Source organism: Drosophila innubila, chromosome X (genome assembly GCF_004354385.1).
Source record: "Drosophila innubila isolate TH190305 chromosome X, UK_Dinn_1.0, whole genome shotgun sequence".
Taxonomy (NCBI): Eukaryota; Metazoa; Arthropoda; class Insecta; order Diptera; family Drosophilidae; genus Drosophila; species Drosophila innubila.
Genome location: NC_047626.1, coordinates 17,935,551 through 17,956,087, shown reverse-complemented (window position 1 = coordinate 17,956,087; position 20,537 = coordinate 17,935,551). Strand labels below are relative to the sequence as shown.

Below are 20,537 nucleotides of genomic sequence, written 5' to 3'. Positions count from 1 at the left end.
CCGCGTTTGCCAATTGCCGTTTTCCATTTGCCAAACTGACAAAAGCTTTGGCAAAACAACTCGCCTGGAAAAGTCAAGACGAGCTTCATTTTGAACCGTATGCAACGGATTGTCTTTTAACAACGAGTACGCATAGTCCTGATGCTCCCACTTGACTGAGCTCCTCTGCCATTAGTTTCACCCCAACTCCAACTGCTTACGGTTTTACCCATTTTCCCCATTTTCCTCCATTGCTTTGTGTGGGACGTGACTCGTGTGAGGCGATTGAAAAGTGCCATGCAACTCAAATGAAATCAGCAACGAACTACTGAATATGCCACAGACTGGAGGGACTTTAGTCACTCTGATACAGGCCACACCCGCTACAAACAACTCGAACAAATAATGCATGCGGCTAAGAGGTGTGTTGTGGTGTGTTGTGGTGTGGTGTGGAAGGGCGAATGCTAAAGTCACAACAAGGAAAGTCGTTCAGGCTCAGTCAACAAAATGCCAAATTCAAGCACCTGCCACAATTTCAGCTTGGCACGTTGTCACTGACGTTTCACGTTCCGAGGCACCGATTTGGCATCTTCCTTAGCCACGTTTCTTATATGTACGTTATTCCTATTACAAATATACATATAAAATATATATATATATATATATATATGTATATACGTATGTATATATGTATTTCTATAAAGACGAAGCCAAACGAACAAAACCAGGCGAACTTGTATTTTTCAACTTTGCCAAGCGAACTTCTTCTACTTCTTCTTCTTCTTCTTCTCGTGCGCGTCTTTCAGCTCTTCCTCTGCCTATTCCTGCTGGCTATCAATGAGACCTCGGCCTTGCCGTCTCCTACTCGCAGCTCCTACTGCTGTTTGCATTAGTTAAAGCCGTTTTCCTGAAGTTTCGTGCACCCTTTTTTTGGCCTGGAAAATTGCGACGCGACTCTCACTCGCTCTGTCTCTTTCTCTGTTTCTATCTCCAACTCGCTCTTCTTTTCTCTCGGCACTTCAAACGCAAAACTTGCGCTGTGTAACAGCTGTCTGTGTGTGTGTGTGTCGGTGTGTGTGTGTGTGTGTCGGTGTGTAAAAGGGCTTTCGGCATGGCTTTTGTGACGCCGATTTGCTTTTTATGTCTTTCATTTTATACTTGTCTCTATTTCTCGGCTTTATCCGCTTTCTCCGCTCTTCCGTCTACATATTTTTGCACCTTTTGCTTTGCTGCTTCGCTTGCCATTCATTCTGCTTCATTTGCTCAATTGTGTGAGTCATCAGCATAATCATCTACCATCTTTATCATCATCATCATCATCATTATCATCATCTTCCACATTTGTATCACTTGCTCCCTCTCTGTCCCAGCATGTCCTGTATCCGTCTCCTGTATCCGCACACACACGCACACATCTTTTGTGGTTAGACTGAGGCTTAAGCCAACTGAAGAGTCGTCACCTTGCGGTCGCCGCAGGATAAGTGTTGTTGACCCATGTGGCATGGTCGTGTGGCCACCTCCCATATCGCCATATCGTTCAATATCTACATATGAATACCTTACTGGCAAGTCCAACACTTAACCTTAATTCCATGCCACTGGCTTAGGCCTGAATTTGCCTCTACTTGTATCTGGCATCATCATTTTTTTTTGTGGCTCAGTTTGTCGTTGGCTTTCGTTTTCTCTATCAACAGCGGCCCAGAAGCCAGCGAATGACATTAGCCTAAAACAAAGCCAATGCGTTTGCTCTACCCCTCTCTAAAGGGGGTGGCACAGTAACAGGGGGCAGGGGGAAGGAGGAAGGGGGAGGGTGGCCCCTTTGTCAACGCTGAAATGAGCAAAATGCATAATCGAAAAAATCATTGAAGCGTAAACGCTTTGTAACTGAATATGGGTATGGATACGATAAAGGGGCACAGCAGGAATAGTGGAAGGGGGAAGGGGGCATGCCATGACCGCAAAGTCAGGATAAAACCCCAGCCGATCCGCTGGACTTGCTAACTTAAAACCAAAGCTGCACAAACCAAGTTACAGCAGGAAAAACAAAAGCAACAAACATGAAAGAAAAACACAAAAAAAAACGACGCTATATTTGAGTTACTGACTATAAAACACCCGTTACTCAATTTGAACAAAAAAAAATATTACATACATTTAGGCGCTCAAGTTTCTTAAGACTTAAAACAGCCATAGCTATGTTTAGAATAGATCTATGTTATAATATTAAGTAGTGTTTAGAATAAAAAAAAAAAACTTTCTTAAAACTCTGGGTGTGGTGGTTTTTTTTGGGATTTGCGTGGTCGTAAGGGGGCAAAATTTTAAAAGAACTATAATGTCTGTGGATTTCATAAATTTCATGAAATTCTTTGAGCCAAATTTGGTTGATCTAGCTCTTCAAGTCTTTAAAATCTAGGCTTTCGTATTGACTCGGCTGGTTGGTAAATACTGATCGAAAATATATATATTTTATAAGTTCTGTCACGTCTACTTCTGCCTGTTACATATGTACATTGCAACAAACTCAATATACCCTTGCACTCTACTAGTACGGGTATAAAATGAAGGAAACAAAGAAAGGAAAAAGCACGGGAAAAGAAACGGCGGAACGAATCCAAACTAAACGAAACAAAACGAAACGAGCTGAGTCGAGTCGAGTTGAGTTGAGGATTCGAAACATGGCTGAAGGACACAGCAAACAAAGCCAAAGGCAGAAGCCGAGGCAAAAGCACGAGCAAAAGGATTTCAGTTGTGGCACGGGAAATTGAAAGGAAGTGGGGTCAGTGCACAGTCTATCTGTCTGTGTGTGCATGTGTGTGTCTGTGTGTGTGGATGTGTGTGTGTGTGTGGATGTGTGGGCTATGACACCACAACTAATGAATGTGCACGAACAGCAAACGACAACAACAACGACAATAACAACAACAGCCATTGATGTGAGCATGAACGAGGACGAGGACGAAAAGGAGGAGGACAAGAAAAAGGAGGCGAGGACAAGGACGAAAAGGAGGAGGACAAGAAAAAGGAGGCGAGGACAATCGTCAGTGAGGCAGCAAACGACAACGCTGACCAAGTTGTTTGGCATTGCCAAGCCTGACAAATGCTGAAGGATTGCGAGGGTGGCCAGTGAGTTCGATTTGTGATGGCATTGCATTCACGCACAGTGGTAACCAGTGCAAGGCGGACCACAGCATATCGCATGCTAAAGACGACTATCGATATAGGTATCGGGTGGAATATTTCATAGAGTAACATATCGAAAATATCGTAGTTGCAAATATTAGTCATATCGCATGTCATATGTATTGGTAAGTTCTGTATTAAACAGTTTAATCAAAAAATATATGTAAAACAGCTCAATTAATAATTTTTTTTCATTAAAAGCTGATAAGGCTTGTTAAACAAAATAGAATTTCAAATATAAAACGATCATCTGAAATATAAATTTAAAATAAATTCAAATGGGATTTATTTTTATTTTTAAAAGTAATACCATATTGTTCTTGGCGAAATTGAATCAATACTTGCTGAAGCTTGAACATATTGTTTCAATACAAATGTGCTTTAAATTTAGATAAAAAATTAAAAAAAAAAAAAAAAAAAAAAGGAAATTGACTTAATAGAGCTGAGCTGCTGAGCGCAAATGTCTAATGACCCCCTCCCCCCCTCTATAAGCAAAACAACAACCATACAGCAAATGCGCGTCGCGAGACGCTGGACAGCAACAACATCCACACAGATCTCGTCGCGACGATGGGGCAATAAAAGTTCTCATTTTGCTATAATTTATGACTTCAGTGTTGTTGTAGTGCTCATTGCAAATTTCGTGCTTGCTTTCGTGAAACTTCAATTTTTGTCTTCGTGTGAGTTTCTTACGAATTTTGTGGTGACAAATCGGCGATTACTTTTGTGCGCATTTTTGGCTCTTGCTGCTCTAGTAATGTAAAATTGGGTCGAAACTTCGATATCGATGTTTACAAAATGAAAATTCAATGGTGTATAAAGCATCGGTCAAAAACTTCGATGCATCGATCGTGTCCGATGTTCCGTTTTCTAAACATAATTCCTTTAAAAAAAAAGGAATAAAAATTAAATTAAATAAATCGTATATATACGATAAAATAATACAAATTTTTGTTCATAACATTAACAATTTTTTATTGACAATGTTTAAAATAAATATTATCACAATAAATTCCGTTGATTCAATTCCGTTGATCCATATTTTTGATAAACAATGTTTTAAATTATAATTATAACAATGAGTGCTTCCGTAGCAGTCATATGTATCGTATGTTATGCTTTTATAGCAGTCCTAATCGTTACGACCGATGTTTTTGTCAAACTTCGATGCATCGATGAACATCGGTATCTGCAAAAACATAGTAAAAAATCGCGAAACATCGTTAAATAAAATTCGATGTGCGATTCATCGATGTTTTTTACATCACTACGCTGCTCCCAGTGCTCCGGCTACAACAATAACTTTTGACGCTACGCGAAAATCATTTATGACCCCCAATGAAACTAAACAACAAACAAATTCTTGAATTTCGGCTGCGACGCGTACGGCCATAAAAGTCTTCAATTTTCTATAAGTTATTTTGGGATCTTACTCTTTGTTTTTATTTTTTAGCATAGATTATTTATAAGACTCTTTTCCAATTTTAATATTTTTAACGGTCAAAAATTGACAACATCGCGGCAAAAACAGCAATAACACAAAAACTTATGCATGGTATTATTCGTGTGTACATAAAAACTATGATAAAGTTGAAATTTTGAGATTTGTTCTGTTTTTCTGTCCCTTTTTAAAATATTTGTCCTTTTTTCGGAGTCCGTCTACCCTGTTTTTCTTATCGACTTATGGCAGCACTGTTGCTGCTCGCGATTGAAAAAAACGCGCAACTTTGCTTTTGTTACGCCAGCTAAATCGGCGGCTGGCTTTGAAAAGTGCATAAGTGTTTGTGTTTGCCCTTGTGTACAACTGAAGTGCATACAGTGCGTTAAGTAACAGTCTTAACAAGGAAAAAAGTTGGTCTTTTTGTAAAGAAATTTGTATTTTTTTTTGTGAACCGAAACCGAATCGGCATTTCAAAACCGAAACTTACAAAAAAAAACAGGTAATTGTTACGAAATTAAAATATTTTTCGTAACCTTTAACTGAAAACCTTAAAGCGAGCATAACCAAACCGTTCTTCGTTTCGGTTTTAATCCCTGATTCACACACATCTCTCACCCATGACCAGTGACCAAGTGCAGGCAATGAATGCGAATGCGAACCTTACCCTATGATTAAATGCAAGTGGCAGCCGCATCGAGGAGCGAACACAGCTATATAGTATATACAATAGATAACAACAATGTGAACAACAACCACAACTACTACAACAGCTGCAGGCCACGCACAAAGCATTAACAGCAAACGAGTTTTTATGAGCAATGCTTAGGCACAGCCCTTGGGAGCCACAGTGAAGACCCCACAGTAAAGTCCTTGGGATGGGTCAGTCGTTGAAGTGCATTCGACTGAACACTGGCCCGATCATTAGTGCATGTCATGAAGGTGATGAGTGTCACAAGCTTTTAAAGAGAGACAAAATCCGTACTGAATTTAAATTGAGTTTCCTTAAACTCTTACATGAAATTAATAATATAATATTTTTCGATCAAGTTAATATGTGTATGAATGAATTATATAATTTCGGAACTCGAGCTCGGCTTTTCAAAGCGAATATTGAGTAAACAAACTTGTAAAATTTTACATAAACAATTTGAATTAATTAAGCACAAAAGATGGTAATAGACAAGAAATAGAAACTAGCAGTATCTAAGTTGGCACTTGAAGACCCAAACTGATCTCTTTTCAAGAAAATGTATATCCTTGAAGGATTTTGGTTAGTTAAATAACATTGTTATGTAATTTTTTTATTTATAGTGGTGCAAAAGTTATGATTGCATAGGCTTAGTTCTTGATCCCATCGTTACTGAATAACATGAAGTCGATTAGTGTCACAGATCTTTTACAGCAATGGAAACCAGGAAAGTCTAAGGACTAAAATCAGGTATATGTTACCAAAATTATCTCCGCTTTGCAACTATTTGCATTTTTTTAAGCCATAAATTAGCTAAATAGCTTAATGATGTTATAATATTCATTTTATATATTGAGAATGCTGCTAAAGTCATGGGCTTTGCATATTAATCAAAAGTGAGGACAAAGGCGCAGAATGCAAGATCGACAGATTGGCTAAGATGGTTTTTTTTAAATGGGCTTAAATTGACTCTCCACCGCAGACTCCCCTCTTCCTCTTCATCTATTTCTCTCGCTTCAATTCCATTGTCAACCCCGTGATATCTGAATTAAGTCGAACTGCTGTAAACATGGCTTAGGGGTAGCTGAAGTTGAGCGACCAGCGGTCTGACAACTTGCTGGCTTGCCAGTTGGTAGTTGCGAGTTACCAGCTTACAATCATATGGCCAAAGCACAGTTATCAAACCCCCGCTAAGTCCCTATCCATGGTAGCCCCCTGTGACTTGGCATGCTCGTAACTGTAAGGGCTTTAATATGTGACTAGACTTTGTATGGGTTGCATACAAGAGGAACGGAATCCAGGCCGGTATCGGCTGACGGTTGTTGGGTTGTTTCCTGGACATATTGCACATTGTGCTTGGCCGCTTCAACTTCGTGACTGTCTGTACGGCGTATGAGTCAGAGACGCGTGCGAAGAGTCCTTTGAAACAAAATATAAAAAATTAACTAGTGGAAGAGGCTACGTAGTCGAGAAAACCCGAATGTGAGACACCCTGGACTTATTTAGAAATAGACTCATACACACACATACACTCTTTCTTCTTTACCTTAAATTGCCTTGCAATTTGTTGGATCAGGCCTCAATCTTAGAAATTTCTTATAATTTTCAATTTAAAACAAAGTTGATCTGCTCAGGATATGGAGAAAACTCTTAAAGTTCTTCAAGTATCTGAGATCTAAAGATCTACAGTTGATGACGATTAAGAATATATATCCTCACTTTTCCAATACCTTTCATTAAATCCCAGACCTTACTAATACTTATAACTTGTTATATTACATTGTACTAGTCTAGTATTAATACTATTACTAATATCAACACTAATTTTTATTCAGCTGATTGGGTTTTTCTGGGTTTTCCCCAATCCTTGCAACAATTGTTGAATCATTTACAATTTTTGCATACCCCAGATTTAGTTTAATTTTTTTTTTTACAGTTCATAATTTATATTTAATATTAATTTTATTTTTAATTATTAGCTGAATTTTTATAGTTAGTAAATTTTTCTTTGCCGACTGCTTTTAGTCGTGCATAAATAAAATAAACAAAAATAAACTCCAATATAAAATGGACTTTAACATTTGTTATTTTGTAAAAATAAAAAATAAAATAAAATATTTTCGCCTCTTCTGCCTGATTTGCACAATTTTTTTGACAAACTTAATAGACCCGTTTTTACTTTATTAAGTACAGAGTCTAAAAATGAAAAAAAAAACTGCAAAAAATACGTGAAACCCGCGAAGAAGGGAAAAGAAGCGGAGGAGGAGCAGAAAAGGGAAAAATGAACGTGAATGAAATGAGTGTAAGCAACCACCGACAACAACAGCAACGGGAATAGGAAGAAGAGGAACAACAACCACAGAAGGTTGACGAGCGATGCGTTTGTCTGATAACGTGCACGGCAATGTTGACGGGTCGCTGACGAGCTGAGGGTTAGCTGAGCATGAGGATATGGATGAGAGTAAGGATATGGATATGAAAGCGGAGGTAGAGAATGGGGCTGGAGCGCGGGTGGATATAGAACTGTAACTGGAGGTGACTGTGACTGTGACTGTGACTGTGACTGTGACTGTGACTATGACTGTGACAGCCACAGGCCTTTGCCCTGGGTCACTCATAAATTGTTGGCAACAGCAACAACTACAACTACAAGAAATACAACAACAACAACCTATATGAATAGCGGTATTAAAGTATCAGGCAACACGAAGAAAGTTGAAAGGCATTCACTGGAGGCACGAGAAAGGGGGGGGAGGGAGGGGGGAGGGGAACAAAGCAAATTGCAGGCTGCATACAAAGCAACGGGAACATTGGGAGACACAAGTCCAAGCACCTGCAACGTGCAACGTGCAACCAGAAGCAGGCTAGCTTATAAAGCAGCTTACGCTAAGTCTAACTCTCCTATTCTCCTTCTTCCAGCTCTTCTCGTTGCCTCCTTGAAGTGCTTGCGTGGTATCCTGTCAGCTTGTCCCCCCCCCCCCCACCTCACCTACCACTTAATACCCATTTCAGGTTGACTCTCTCTCTCTCTCACATTTTTCAATCTCTTGCTTCTCTGTGTGTATGTGTGTGTATGAATTTGATAAGGTTTTTGTTTTCTCTGCCTTAAATAGCTAGTTCTCAACAACATGTGTGTGTGTGTGTGTGTGTGTTTTGTCCTATTCTGAATTCTTGTATTGTCCGGTCTGGGCAAATTGCTTTGAGTTATTTAAGTTCAGTAAAATTGATAAGGCAAATTGTTTTTCAAATTCATTTCGATAAAGACATTGCCGAGTGTGTGTTTGCTTATTAAATGCTTTGATCAGTTGGTCACAAATGTCACAAGTCAGATACATACATACATATGTATGTATATATGTAAGTGGGTGAGTGTGTCAGACGAAAGTAGAAAAATACCATTAACAGCACTTGCCAAAACACGCTGACTGATATTCATTAAGTTTAAGCAAAAGTTCTAAGCGACATCATTAGTAAAATTGTTCGTTCTCTGTCTATCTCTCTCGTTTCGTCCTACTAACTAGTTTTTTCCCCCTCACAGATGAGTTTTTACGTCCGCTACTTTCATATGCAAATTGGTTGGGTGCGTGTTGTATAAGTGTTGTGCCCGCTTTTGGCTTACCAAAACAAAACCAAAAAGAACTGAAAAAAACTGTTCAATTAAGCCAATATTTGCGCACACTCGCGTATCCTGTGTGTGTGTGTGTTTGTCTCTCTGTGTAGTTCAGTGTGTGTGTGTGTGTGTGTACGAGGACAGTAGCAAACGGCGAGACCTGAAGCCAGAGTCTCTTTTGCCGTAGCACATTTTTGGTAGTACACAGCAAAAAAAAAAAAATATACAGTCTAATATGCAAGTTTAAATTCTTGATTGAACCATTTTTTTTTTATATCAAGAATACTCTTTTTAAAACTGTACCATTTTAAAAATACAAAATATTCAAAAATCGCAATCTTACAATCAGAATTTTCTCTAATTTTATTATTTATTTGATCACACAACGAAGAAATTTTAAGTAAAAAATGTGTCGAGTACATCAATTTATTTTCTGTGTATTTTTTTAAGGATTTGATTATAAAATGAATGACTATCAAATAGGAACGACTCAGTATTTAAATAGGTAAATAAGTGTTTCAATTACAAAATTGTCATAAAATTCACGAAAAGCTAAATATTTGCGAAAAACCATGCTTAAATCAAATATTTCGTATTCGTTTATGAAATTTCGACATCACTGAACTTTGGATGGCATTTGGGATTTCCCGAAATCTCAGAATCTTTTTTTCCGTGTAGCATACTTTGCGGGTTCCACTTAGACCAGCAAACTCTGTGTGTGCGTGTCTCTCTGTGTGCATGTGCGTGTGTGTGTGTGTGTTTAAATGTGGGGTAGAGTAACGATAGGATTTCGACTGTATGACTCACCTGCACATTGCCAAGAAGCACAACGGCGGCCCAAAGGCTCTGCAGCAACAAATTACGACGCAGCGAGGCGCACATTTTTAGCACTTTTTGGCTTGTCGCGCTTTGTCCAATTGTTTTCTCTCGCTTTAGCTCGCCTTGCAACGTTTCTTATTCAACTTGATTTTTTGTTTGTTTTCTTTCGTTTTCTTTTTTTTTTTTTGTTTTTTTGGTTAATTATTTGGTTGGTTTCGTTTGCACATTGACTGTGTCTTTGCTTCGGTCTGTTGACTTGGCTTTAACTTTTGCTTTGGCTACAACAGACAACAACAATGTTAACAATGAGAGTTACAATTATTTGACAGTTACAATACAGAGAGAGAGATTTGTATTAAAAAATAGAGCACTTATTGGCGGTTGTTGCTGTTGCCCTAAAGTAAATGTGTCTTGTTTCCTTTGCACTGCCTCCAAAAACTATGCAACGAAAAGCGTCAACTATTTAATGTACATATACATATATACAAATATATATATATATGTGTATATAAATGTGTGTGTGTGTGTGTGTGCGTAGTAGTTTTTGATTGTAGAACGTAGTAGAAGCTGCTGTCAGAGCAAGGAGGGCAAGCGCGTGAGAGAGAAAGAGCTACAGAGAGATAAAGCGAGCGAGAGAGGTTAGGTTCGGTTGGCGTCACAGAAAGAGCGAACATACGCCTGAGCGTATGCTATGCCCTCTCCACTGCTTTCCACCCTATTCGCTAGTCACAGTTCGCTCCCCGATAACCGTTACCCAGTACTCGTTACTCGTTACTCGCTATTGTCATTGTGTTCTCGTCGCTCTATTATAGGTCTAAGACTTACACGAGTCGTACTTAAAGCATTTAATAATGAATTTAATAAAAATATATCGATTCCCACTGAGACTTGACTGAGAAACATTTTCTTTTTCACTCTATTGAACGTGGGGAAAACTTTTTTTTCATTATAATAGTTTGGGGAAGCATTTGGAATCGGATAGAAAACAGCTGCAAATAGTTATGTTCAAGTGTTTTAGCTTTTGCGTAGGTCCGTCACATTTCACATGTCTTCACTCTCTTCCTTCTTAACTTTCTCTCTGTCTATCGCTGTCTCTCTCCCTCTCTCTCTCTCTCTCTCTGTTCTGGCCATCTCTCTCCAGCTTTTGTTTCATTTAGATTGTAGAACAACTGCGCACGCACAATTCCAAAGCAATCGCACACACACGCACAACTCTCTCTCTCTCTCTCTTCCTCTCTCTCTCTCCCTCTCTGTGTATCTCACTCCCCACGCTTACTCGCATTGCGCAAAGGACACAATAAAAAAAAAGAAGAAGGAATTTACGATTGAAGGCAGCACAAATTTTGGAAACTACTTTACGTTCATTAAAATTGCACACAACAGCAACAATTTGGTGAGGTCCGTTTATTTAAATTATTTCCTCGTTTTGCACTTTGTTTCTCATTTGTGTTTGTTTCATTGGTTTCGACACGCACTTGAAAAAAAAAACAACATAACCAAATAGAACAACAATTTTAACGCCGACACTTGAAGAACAGCAAAAAAAAAAACAACAACGCTCTCTGTATGGTATACAACTACAGCTTGTACACACTCTCTCTCTCTCTCTCTCTCTCTCTTCCTTCTCTCTGCCTCTCTTTTGCTCTCGAAACCAGGTTGACAACCTTGTGCTGTTCAGTCACAGTTATGGTTCGAATGCGCCAGGAAACTTAAAGAGTACCTTGCGCTGCGAACGCTCACAAACGACTGCTAGTGTCGCTGACTGCACGGATAACTCGTTGGCTCTAGACTCTCCACTTGGCTACGGACTCAGTTTCGGACTTGGACTCGGACTCGGACTCTGTTCGCGGACTCGGACTCGGTACTTTGAACTCGTCATCGGGTTCGACCTCGAACTGAAGCTCGACTGTGGCACGACTTCGCATGCGCCTGTCCACAAATCAATATCAAGTGCGAAACAACGATTGCAACCTGCCACAAGGGGGTGGCTATAGCATTGAATGTTTGCTGGTGTGCGTGTGCCAATGAGTGTGTATGTGAATGCTTCAGTGTAGGTCTAACAGCAGCAGCAGGTGCTATGTGCTTTCAGGGATGCTGCTTAAAAAGCTCGCTATTCAATTCAGTTCCAGCTCAAGTTCCGATTAAAGTCTAGCGACAGCAACTTATACATCAAAACTAATATACAGATACTTTTTTAAATTGCACATATTTATAATTTAATTCATTATTAAAAATAAAACTTTCTTTAGATTACTCAAATATTTACACATGACCTTTTCCTTTATTGTAGAAAATAATGTGTTTAACTGTCTCATTATTGTTTGTCCAAATTTGGTTCAAACCTGTCGCTTTTATTTCAAAATTCAATTCAAATTATGGTTTACTATGAACATTTTAATCGATTGTTAATATATTAAAATAAAACGAGTAGTATTTTTGGCATTTTGTTTTACATCTTGTTTGAATTTGGTTTAAGTCGGGCTTCTTTTAACAGTAGCTTTCCTATATAAATTTTAATTAATACTTTTTTTTAAGTATTAAATCTACTAGCAGTAGTAGTGTGATGGCTCAAATATACTTTATGATTCATTATTTTCTGATTCTAATATAGCTAATGATTTAGAATCTAGCGATGGAAGCACAGGGAATTTCATAGTATATTTTCATTCCAAAGATCAAGCTTTTGAGTGTGCATCCCTTCAAATCAATAACATTTTCGAAAAAAATATTTACTAACATGAGATGAATTAATATTTAACACAGCTTATAGAAGTGTATGTTAAGTTTAGTTTGATGACTTAGCTTTGCTCTTACCCAAAAAGCGGGTGTGTGTCTTGGCTAAGCTTTTTCGTTCAGTGAATGCTTCGTTAACTGCGCGCCATTTATTGAGTGCAATGAGCTTCAATATTTTAAAGCTTTTGATAATAAAATTACCCAGAACTGTGTCTAAATAATTGCTTCATTGAGCTTCTTATATGCTGACATTTGGTAAAAGTGGGCATAATGGTTTTTGTGATAAATATGTAACAGAACTACTTTATTCTTGGCCAGCATTAGTGTATAAAGCAAATATTGTAACTACTTATTCTTAATGAAATTATCTTTTCACTAACATAAAACAGTTATCAATCTGAGTAGAAGTAGTAAACTTCACAAATCCTGACCAAGTTTTATTTAAATTGGGGGAATTCGTCTTAAAATTGAGTTTTGCATAAAAATTTTTATTACCAAACTCAAATTGCATTAAGTCTTAAACTTGCCATAAATGCATTTAAATTCCTTTGTATTTACAGTCAATTTAATGTGTATATGTAAATATCTTTTTATATCTATATCATTTAAAGGTATACAAAATTCAGTAGAATCAAAAAAAAATATTATAAAAGTAGGTGTATAATAAAAATTATAAACAAACCGATAATTTCTTAATCTTAATATGAAAGGAAACTACGAATGATTCAGCAATAAATATTCGTAGGCATAGTCGAAGACGAGCAGCATGATGGCGCCACCGGGACCGAGTCGCATTATCTTGGGTACCAGACCCTTGTAGAGCGCCCGGAATCCTTCCTCCCGGTAAACAATGGCTATTGAGCTTAATGTGCCGCGGTACTTGATCTGGTTGGGCACTGGCTGTGGTCCCTGGATGCGGGACTTGGCCACATCGAAGGGTATATTAAAGAAGCAGGCAAGGGTGCCGGCCGTGAAGCCAATGGTCACCTTACGCAAGAACTCCCAGGTGCTATCCTTCGACTCGGGCACAACATTCTTTACGCTGTGGTAGAAACCAAAGTAGACCATGTTAAAGAGACCGTTGCGTCCCATTGTTGCGGTCACGCCTTTGTTGAGACCTCTCAGCCCAAAGCCGTCACGATTTACAATCTCCCGGGCAACTTGGAAGGTGCTTATCATTTTCTTTTGACGATTCGCTTGCTGTGCCACCTTCACAACCTCAAAGGGATTCACTGCAATGGCCTCCAATGTGCCCGCCGTCAATCCCGCCAGGGAGAATGTCAGCGGTGTCGGTGTTGGTGAGCCAAACTGAAAGAATTGCTTCGTCTGCTCAAATACCAGAAACTTAATAGCCCGCTTGGGTGTTTCGGCTAGAATAGGCGGAATTAGGCCCTTCCAATACGATGCAATACCCTCCTGTCGGTACATCTTGGCGAAGCAGTCAAAAACGCCAGTATAAGTTCCCTAAAAATAAGATAAACAATTTAAAATTTCAGATGTAAGATTTAAGATTTATTATTTAAGATATAAAAAATGGTAAGATGGAAGTATATAGTACTTAATAATGTATTGGGTCAAAATAGCTGTGACTATCATTGTATTATACATAATGCATATATATATATAATTTGTATATACCAATATGCTAACCCAGCTTCTTTTAGTGAGCACACTCTCACTTGCTCATTTCCAAAATACGCTCTCCATGCAAAATTCACAGCATTTCGGTATATTGAAATAAAAATTGGGTGCATTGTGCTCAATATTTTAGACACTATGCTAATTGGACTCGTTTGTTGTGCGACTGTGTGTGCGTGTGTGTTTTTATTTGGATTTTGCATCTATTTTAATATTGTGCTATAAACTAGTTAGTAGAATTCACTCGCCAAACAGAAAAGAATAGATAATATCATCATTTAACTTAATATTTATGTAGAGCAGAGGCTTAACATGCTTTAAAGTCTTGTAAAACTTTACTTAACTCATAATAAATATCCAAGTCAAAACTGTAGGAGATAAGATACAGAGAAGGAATAGTCTAGAGCTAGAACTTTCACTAGACATATTAGCGATATGTGAAACACACGATTGAATGATTATGCGAATGAGTCAAATCAGCTGATAACCGAAGTATATATATATATTTGTTTTAATTTTTGGTAGCGGTTTCTATCGATAAGGGAAAACAGCACGACAACAAATTAAAGCATTCGAACTGATTAAATATGTAGACAGACAGACATCAGCTGTGGATTTGTTTTGGGCCATCTAAATATAAGCATATTTTGTTAATTTATTTAATCGTTCAGCACGCATTTCGAAAGAAAGAATCTACGGGTAAATTGACCTTGGCATGACATTTCCAAATATCTATGCTATCAGCTGGTAAGCACTGTGGTCATAAAAGCTGTTCAGTCTTATCAACGCCTTGAAGCCTATATCTGTGAGTGTGAGTCGATGATATCAGTCTCAGAAGTTAAGAGGGTAATCACTTGAGCCGAATCACTTAAAAGCTGTATGATAGCTCTCTCCGGCTAAAGCTCTCACTGACTTTCCAAGCTTCTCTGTTGACATTCTCTGAGAGCTGCACTACTGCGAGAGATGAGATGGAGAAATCTAGATACTTTAGACTCACCTCGGCTGAGATTGCGCTGGCGGGAGTGCACTGGATCTGCATGCGGGTCTTGACCACGTCCAGGGGCTGCATGATGCACACCTCGAGGAATCCGGCAGAGCCGCCAGCCAACACCTGGAAGGCAGCTCGTCTCGCGGGCGATATGTCGTGTGTATTGCTCATGTTTTGTGATTGTAATATCTGCCAAAATTAAAACTGATTTCAGTGGTTTTGCAAATATTCTTTGTAAATAGACGTCCATATATATATGGTTAATGTATACGCATATGCATGCGTATGTGTGTGTGATGCCGTGTATATCTATGTTTGCATAGATAAATGATGTGTTGATATGCCCGATCTGATTAAATATCTTGACCAATTATTTGACGAGATCGAAGCAGCAACAATTTTGTTATGAAAGCTTAACTCAATGCTCACTTGTTCGCTAAATAACTTGTTTCAATTTCAATTGCGATTGCTACACATAAAAATAATAAAAAAAAAACTATTAATCCCACAGTTTACGCTCTCGAAAATAAAGAATGAACGAAAAACAAAGATAAACAAATTCCACGTTCCCAAACGCAGCCGCCGCGCGTTTCGACAGTTCAATTCGCACTGAGCCCGAGCAGGCAAATTGAATTCTGCAGCAGCAGCAGCCACAACAACGATAACAACAACAACAACAACACCCTGTACTGGAATCGGGTAACGAGGGAAGACGAAGCGGAGCATACCGAAATGCGGACAGAGCTTTTATTGACGCAGCTGGACGGAAAGCTGACTGGAAAAGCTTTCTGTTAAATTTGCTTACAGCCGAGCCGATCAGATCTACCAAAAGTCAAAAGCTTTCGTTATTGTATACCCTGTATATAAAGGGTATATTAAGTTTGTGCACTGATAAAAAAAAATGTTCTAAAATCAAGATTTTGGTCTCAGAACTAAGATTTTTGGTCAAAAAAATGCGTCGAGAACATCAAATTCTTAAATCAAGAGAGCACATCTTGATTTTAAGAACATTTCAAATGAGACAAAGTTCTTATTTTATGAATAAATGTTCTTAAAATTAAAAAATAAAATAAATAAAAATTATTTTATATATTTTAATAATTTTTTTTGTTTTCAAAATTTTACTTATTTACATATTATTCTGTTTTTTTTTTTTTTTTTTTTTTTTAATTTGTTGCGAGTGGGATTCGCACTGGCGCCTACTGCTTCACAACTGAAGCGGCTTCCCTAACCAGAGCACCACAGGGCCTCCATTTGTTTGATACGAAATACTAGCTATTTATACTTTCCTAACAATTTAAGATTTTTATTCTTATATTAAGATTTTAAGATTTTTTAGATTAATAATATTAGTTTTAGTAATTTGGTCTTAAAATAATCATATTTTAAGAACAAAATATTTACGATGGATGCTCTTGATTTTAGAAGATGGTCTTTTTTTCCAGTGTACTTATAAACAAAATGATCTTAGAGTTGGGGGTTTGGGAGCCACAAATTTACAACTTTGAAAAAATGGAAAATTACAAGGACAATTTAATAGGTAAGGACTTTAAGACAAATTTATGAAGCATATGTATTTATATTAGGTTTCATCGATTTGTATGGGCCAAAAAAAAATGTAAAAATGATAATGTACGGTCAATTCTAAGATGTTTTCAGCAGGAAACCATAGTTCTAATATCAATTCCTAGTCCCCGATTTTTGAGTTAAAAAATTTTATTTATAATATTTATTCGAGCGGCAGAATATATTGTCAGAGTTGTCGGAGAATACTGTCGAGTAAGCTCGCCAGTTTTTTTCTTTATTGTATTTTCTTTTTACGTAGGTATTAATTTTTGGTGCGACTCAGGTATACAAAAGCTTAATTGCGATTCCAGCTGAAAGCTCATATCTGAAAGCTCTTGCTTCCAAGGGCTTAGGGCTATGCAGGGGTTGGCATACATATTTCTTATAAGTACATATGTATATCGATTGATATTAGTGACATAAATGGGAAAAGAGGCCAATTAGTTGTTGTTGTAGCTTTTAATGTGCCCGTGTTCCGATAACAGCTAGAAACAATTTATCTAGTTATAGCGGCTAATCAAATCAAATATAAAAATTACGTAAATATTCTGTACTCGACACCATGTCATAATCAAGAACTGATATTTACATTCCATATTTATGTGATTTAATATTCTAGATTGTTTAGGTATCTTAAATTTATATTTGACACTCCAAATATCAAATACTAATAGTTAGATTCCAATCAATAAATAACAATGGTGATCATTCTCTGTCTGTTAAAATTTTCCATACTGATGGATTATTTATATATAGTACTAATGCTTGAAATTAAAGCTATAAGCGACAGTCGTGTTAAGCTGGAAAGAGGGAGGGATTTTAAATATATGCAAAGAGACAAAAGAATCGTTTGACACTTGTATATGTAGGAGTATCTTGGCACAAGTGTATCCGTATCTGTACCTATATATGCATTTGTATCCGTATCTGACAGATGCATCTGCTCATCTGGCTCTTGATTAGTTTATTGTTTAATTTTCATAGTGCGACGTATGCGGCGCATCAATCAGTTTGAGAAGAAAGAAGAAAATAAAATGAAAATATGAGTGCCAGTGTAACTCTGCTATCTGTCAGATAGATTGAGGACAACTTTCATTTGCATAAAATGCATTTTATAACAAATTGACAGAACAAATTGTTGGTGTCAAAAATGCGATGCGTTGTCTCGACCCGATGTCAGATACAAGTTTTCGGGCGGTCTGTTAGAATCTAAGATTTGTGTGCCTCTCATTTCACGTGAGTCTATGGGAATGAGTATGTGCATGTGTTTTATGACTGTCCAAATATTTCTAGCTGTTAATTATAGGCACGAGTTAGCGTGAGTGAAAGATGAGTGGAATTTACGACAGATAGATATGAGTAGATAGTAAATTGTAGATCTTGAGTTGCATCTCTTTTTTTTTCTTGCAGTCTTTCTTTTTTCTTGGATTCCAGCATTTTTAAGGGCGAATTTAAAACGCATTAGAGTCTATTAAAAGCTCGTAAGGCCAATGGACATGCGTTCCAATTTAATTTCCATTTTCGATCTAATTATGTTGTAAGGTCACGCAATTGAGCAGCTTATAGGAATCAAATTGACCCGCAATCACAATAATACTATAATATTGCAGCTACAAATTACCGCCTAAACATAGCACTTAATAATCGATATGAATGAATGAAAATCATTTTCGATTCTTTCACGCAGCGATTTTGTAGATTAAACAGATTCCGAGCTCGGCATCTAACCCGGGACCCGGTGACTCCTAGAGATACTGCAACAGGCTGATAAAGCCAGGGAAATGATTTCACTTTTGTAATTAACCGACGGTACAGGGACCAGCAGATAGCGCCGATTGATCGATCAAAGCTCCAATACAGGCTAATCAATCATTTTTCCATTCTTATTCTCATTTTCCATTTCCATTTTCATTTCTCATGTGCCGAGAGATCTTGCTGCAGTACCTCTACCAAAGTGAGAACTCACGACCGCCCGTGGCCGTCCAATTGTCTGTCAAAGGCTATTAACCCCATTTTGGCGCGGCGTTCCACTTGTTCCACTCCACTGTGGTCAAGTCGGTTTCCTCTGTCTAATTCTTATTCTTCTTTCCCCCCTCTCTCTCTTTCTCTTGCACGCTCACTGGATTTCTTTGTATCTCTCCTGCAAGTTGTCCAAATTGTTTTTCCAAACATTAAAAAGTGGAAGCGGAGCGCCAAATGTTAAACAAAAGAGCAGCAAGCACTTTGAGTTGTAACCGTCGAATTGACGGACCATTGGACCCTCCCTGTAACCGTCAACAGTCACATTCCCATCAGAACTGAAGCCGCATGCAACGTTTCCATGTTTTGATGAGGCATTGGATGCCAGCCAAAATATTATAACATGTCAGAGATGGAATAGACCACAAGAACCATAGCAACAGAAACCACAATGAACCACTGCAACCGCAAGAAAGCAAATCAGTTAGAGTGTTTTGATTAATGTCAGTTTTGACAGCTGTCCATTTCAAGACATTCCCTCCTTGGACCCCCTTCTGCCTTCAGTTTTAACTCATTTTTAAAAACCGTAAAGATTCAGGAACTGCACTCAAGTTCTGACTTCATTGTGAGTCCCAGAAGAAATCGAAGCTAAACCAAAAGAAAACTTAACAATAGCTTAAGATCTAATTAGCTAATAACTTTTCTCTTTATTTATTTTATTAATATAGATATATAAGAAAAGAATTTAGCTATACAGGTGTAATTCACAAACCTCCAGAATATTTTATTAAATAAATATGTTCATGTGCTGGTGATTTGTGAAAATGATAATCAAGTTTGGCTTTGAAGCCCTAAAGAGTTAGCTATTTTATAAAAAACTAGTCGAAAAGGCTATAGTCGACCATAGAATACCCGTTACTTATTTCAATACATGTAAAAGTAGTAGAAATTATTATCTAATAAAAACTATTGCATACGTTTCGGTGCTTGTATTGCCTCAATTATTAATAACTTTGGTTAGCTATTACTGCCGTTCTTCTTGTATGATCTTTCTGCGATTCAGTAGGATAATAGATAATATTATTAGATAACGTAAATTGTCATAAAAACTTAATTATCTTAAAAACTGTCGGTGTGGCGGTTTTTCACGATTTGCAGTGGCGAAAAGGGGCGTGGAAACTTGATCTGCGTGGGTCTACAGAAATCTGTGTGACAAATTTGGCTACTCTATCTCTTTTAGTCTCTGATATCCTTTTGTTTATACAGACGAACAGACGGTTTTTCGTGATTTGCGGGGGCGAAAGGGGGCGTGTCAAAAATGTAAAACAAACTTTACCTGCTCCAATGCCATTGGGATCTGCGTGCCAAACTTGGTAGCTCTATCTCTTATAGTCTCTGATATCTAGGCGGTTACACGGACGAACAGACGGACGGACGGACAGACGGACAGACACACATGGCTATACCGACTCGGCTGTTGATGCTGATCAAAAATATATATACTTTACAGGGTCGGAGATGCCTCCTTCTCCCTGTTGCACACATTCCAACGAAAACAATATACCCTATTAATTATTTTTTAAGAAACGGGTATTGAAACCCTTCTGAGTTAAAGAATTTTTTAGTCCAATTTCAGTGTCGTTATAAAGCGTTAACCGTTGAGGAAGTTTGGCCGGAATACAAGTTCTCGTATAGAGACAGTGGAACAGCTGTTATTTACACCACAACAGGGTCAAATGTTGGGCGAGGTGCTCGCTCGACACTGGGCATGAATATGGCCTAGAACCACTTGAGCTACTGACTTGCAACCAACACAGCCCAGTGAACTCTTTGACCCGTTGAGAACAAGTTGGGCGATATTTGCAGGTCACCAAATGAAAGTACGAGTAACCGAGTCTTATAAAGACCATGGATGACAGTGCTCTGTTGGCCAGTT

The 20,537-nt window shown here is 37.9% G+C and overlaps 2 protein-coding genes across 2 annotated transcripts in view; both read right to left on the bottom strand.

Moving 5' to 3' along the window:
* The window catches only part of LOC117782770 (amyloid-beta-like protein), a 67,581-nt gene extending 56,033 nt beyond the window's left edge, over window positions 1–11,548 (bottom strand). The window contains exons 1-2 of the mRNA XM_034619807.1: window positions 11,382–11,548; window positions 9,706–9,995 (exon numbers count right to left, since the gene is read on the bottom strand). Coding sequence (XP_034475698.1) covers window positions 9,706–9,780 — 75 coding nt within the window. The 5' untranslated portion in view covers window positions 9,781–9,995; window positions 11,382–11,548. The remainder of the gene's footprint in view (window positions 1–9,705; window positions 9,996–11,381) is intronic.
* Window positions 11,549–12,973: 1,425 nt separating this feature from the next.
* Window positions 12,974–15,691, bottom strand: LOC117793769 (mitochondrial 2-oxodicarboxylate carrier). Its single transcript, XM_034634160.1, has 3 exons — window positions 15,506–15,691; window positions 15,086–15,265; window positions 12,974–13,914 (listed from the first exon to the last, which is right to left on the bottom strand). Exons 2-3 carry the CDS (start codon window positions 15,245–15,247, stop codon window positions 13,165–13,167), a joined length of 912 nt encoding a protein of 303 aa, XP_034490051.1. The 5' UTR covers window positions 15,248–15,265; window positions 15,506–15,691; the 3' UTR covers window positions 12,974–13,164.
* Between the last annotated feature and the right edge of the window lie 4,846 nt (window positions 15,692–20,537).

Excerpts from the sequence above, each read along its gene's own strand:
- LOC117793769 (XM_034634160.1), bottom strand. The coding sequence starts at position 15,247 with ATGAGCAATACACACGACATATCGCCCGCGAGACGAGCTGCCTTCCAG. Across the intron at positions 13,915-15,085 it reads CCAGCGCAATCTCAGCCGAG|GGAACTTATACTGGCGTTTT; the intron begins GTGAGTCTAAAG and ends TCTTATTTTTAG.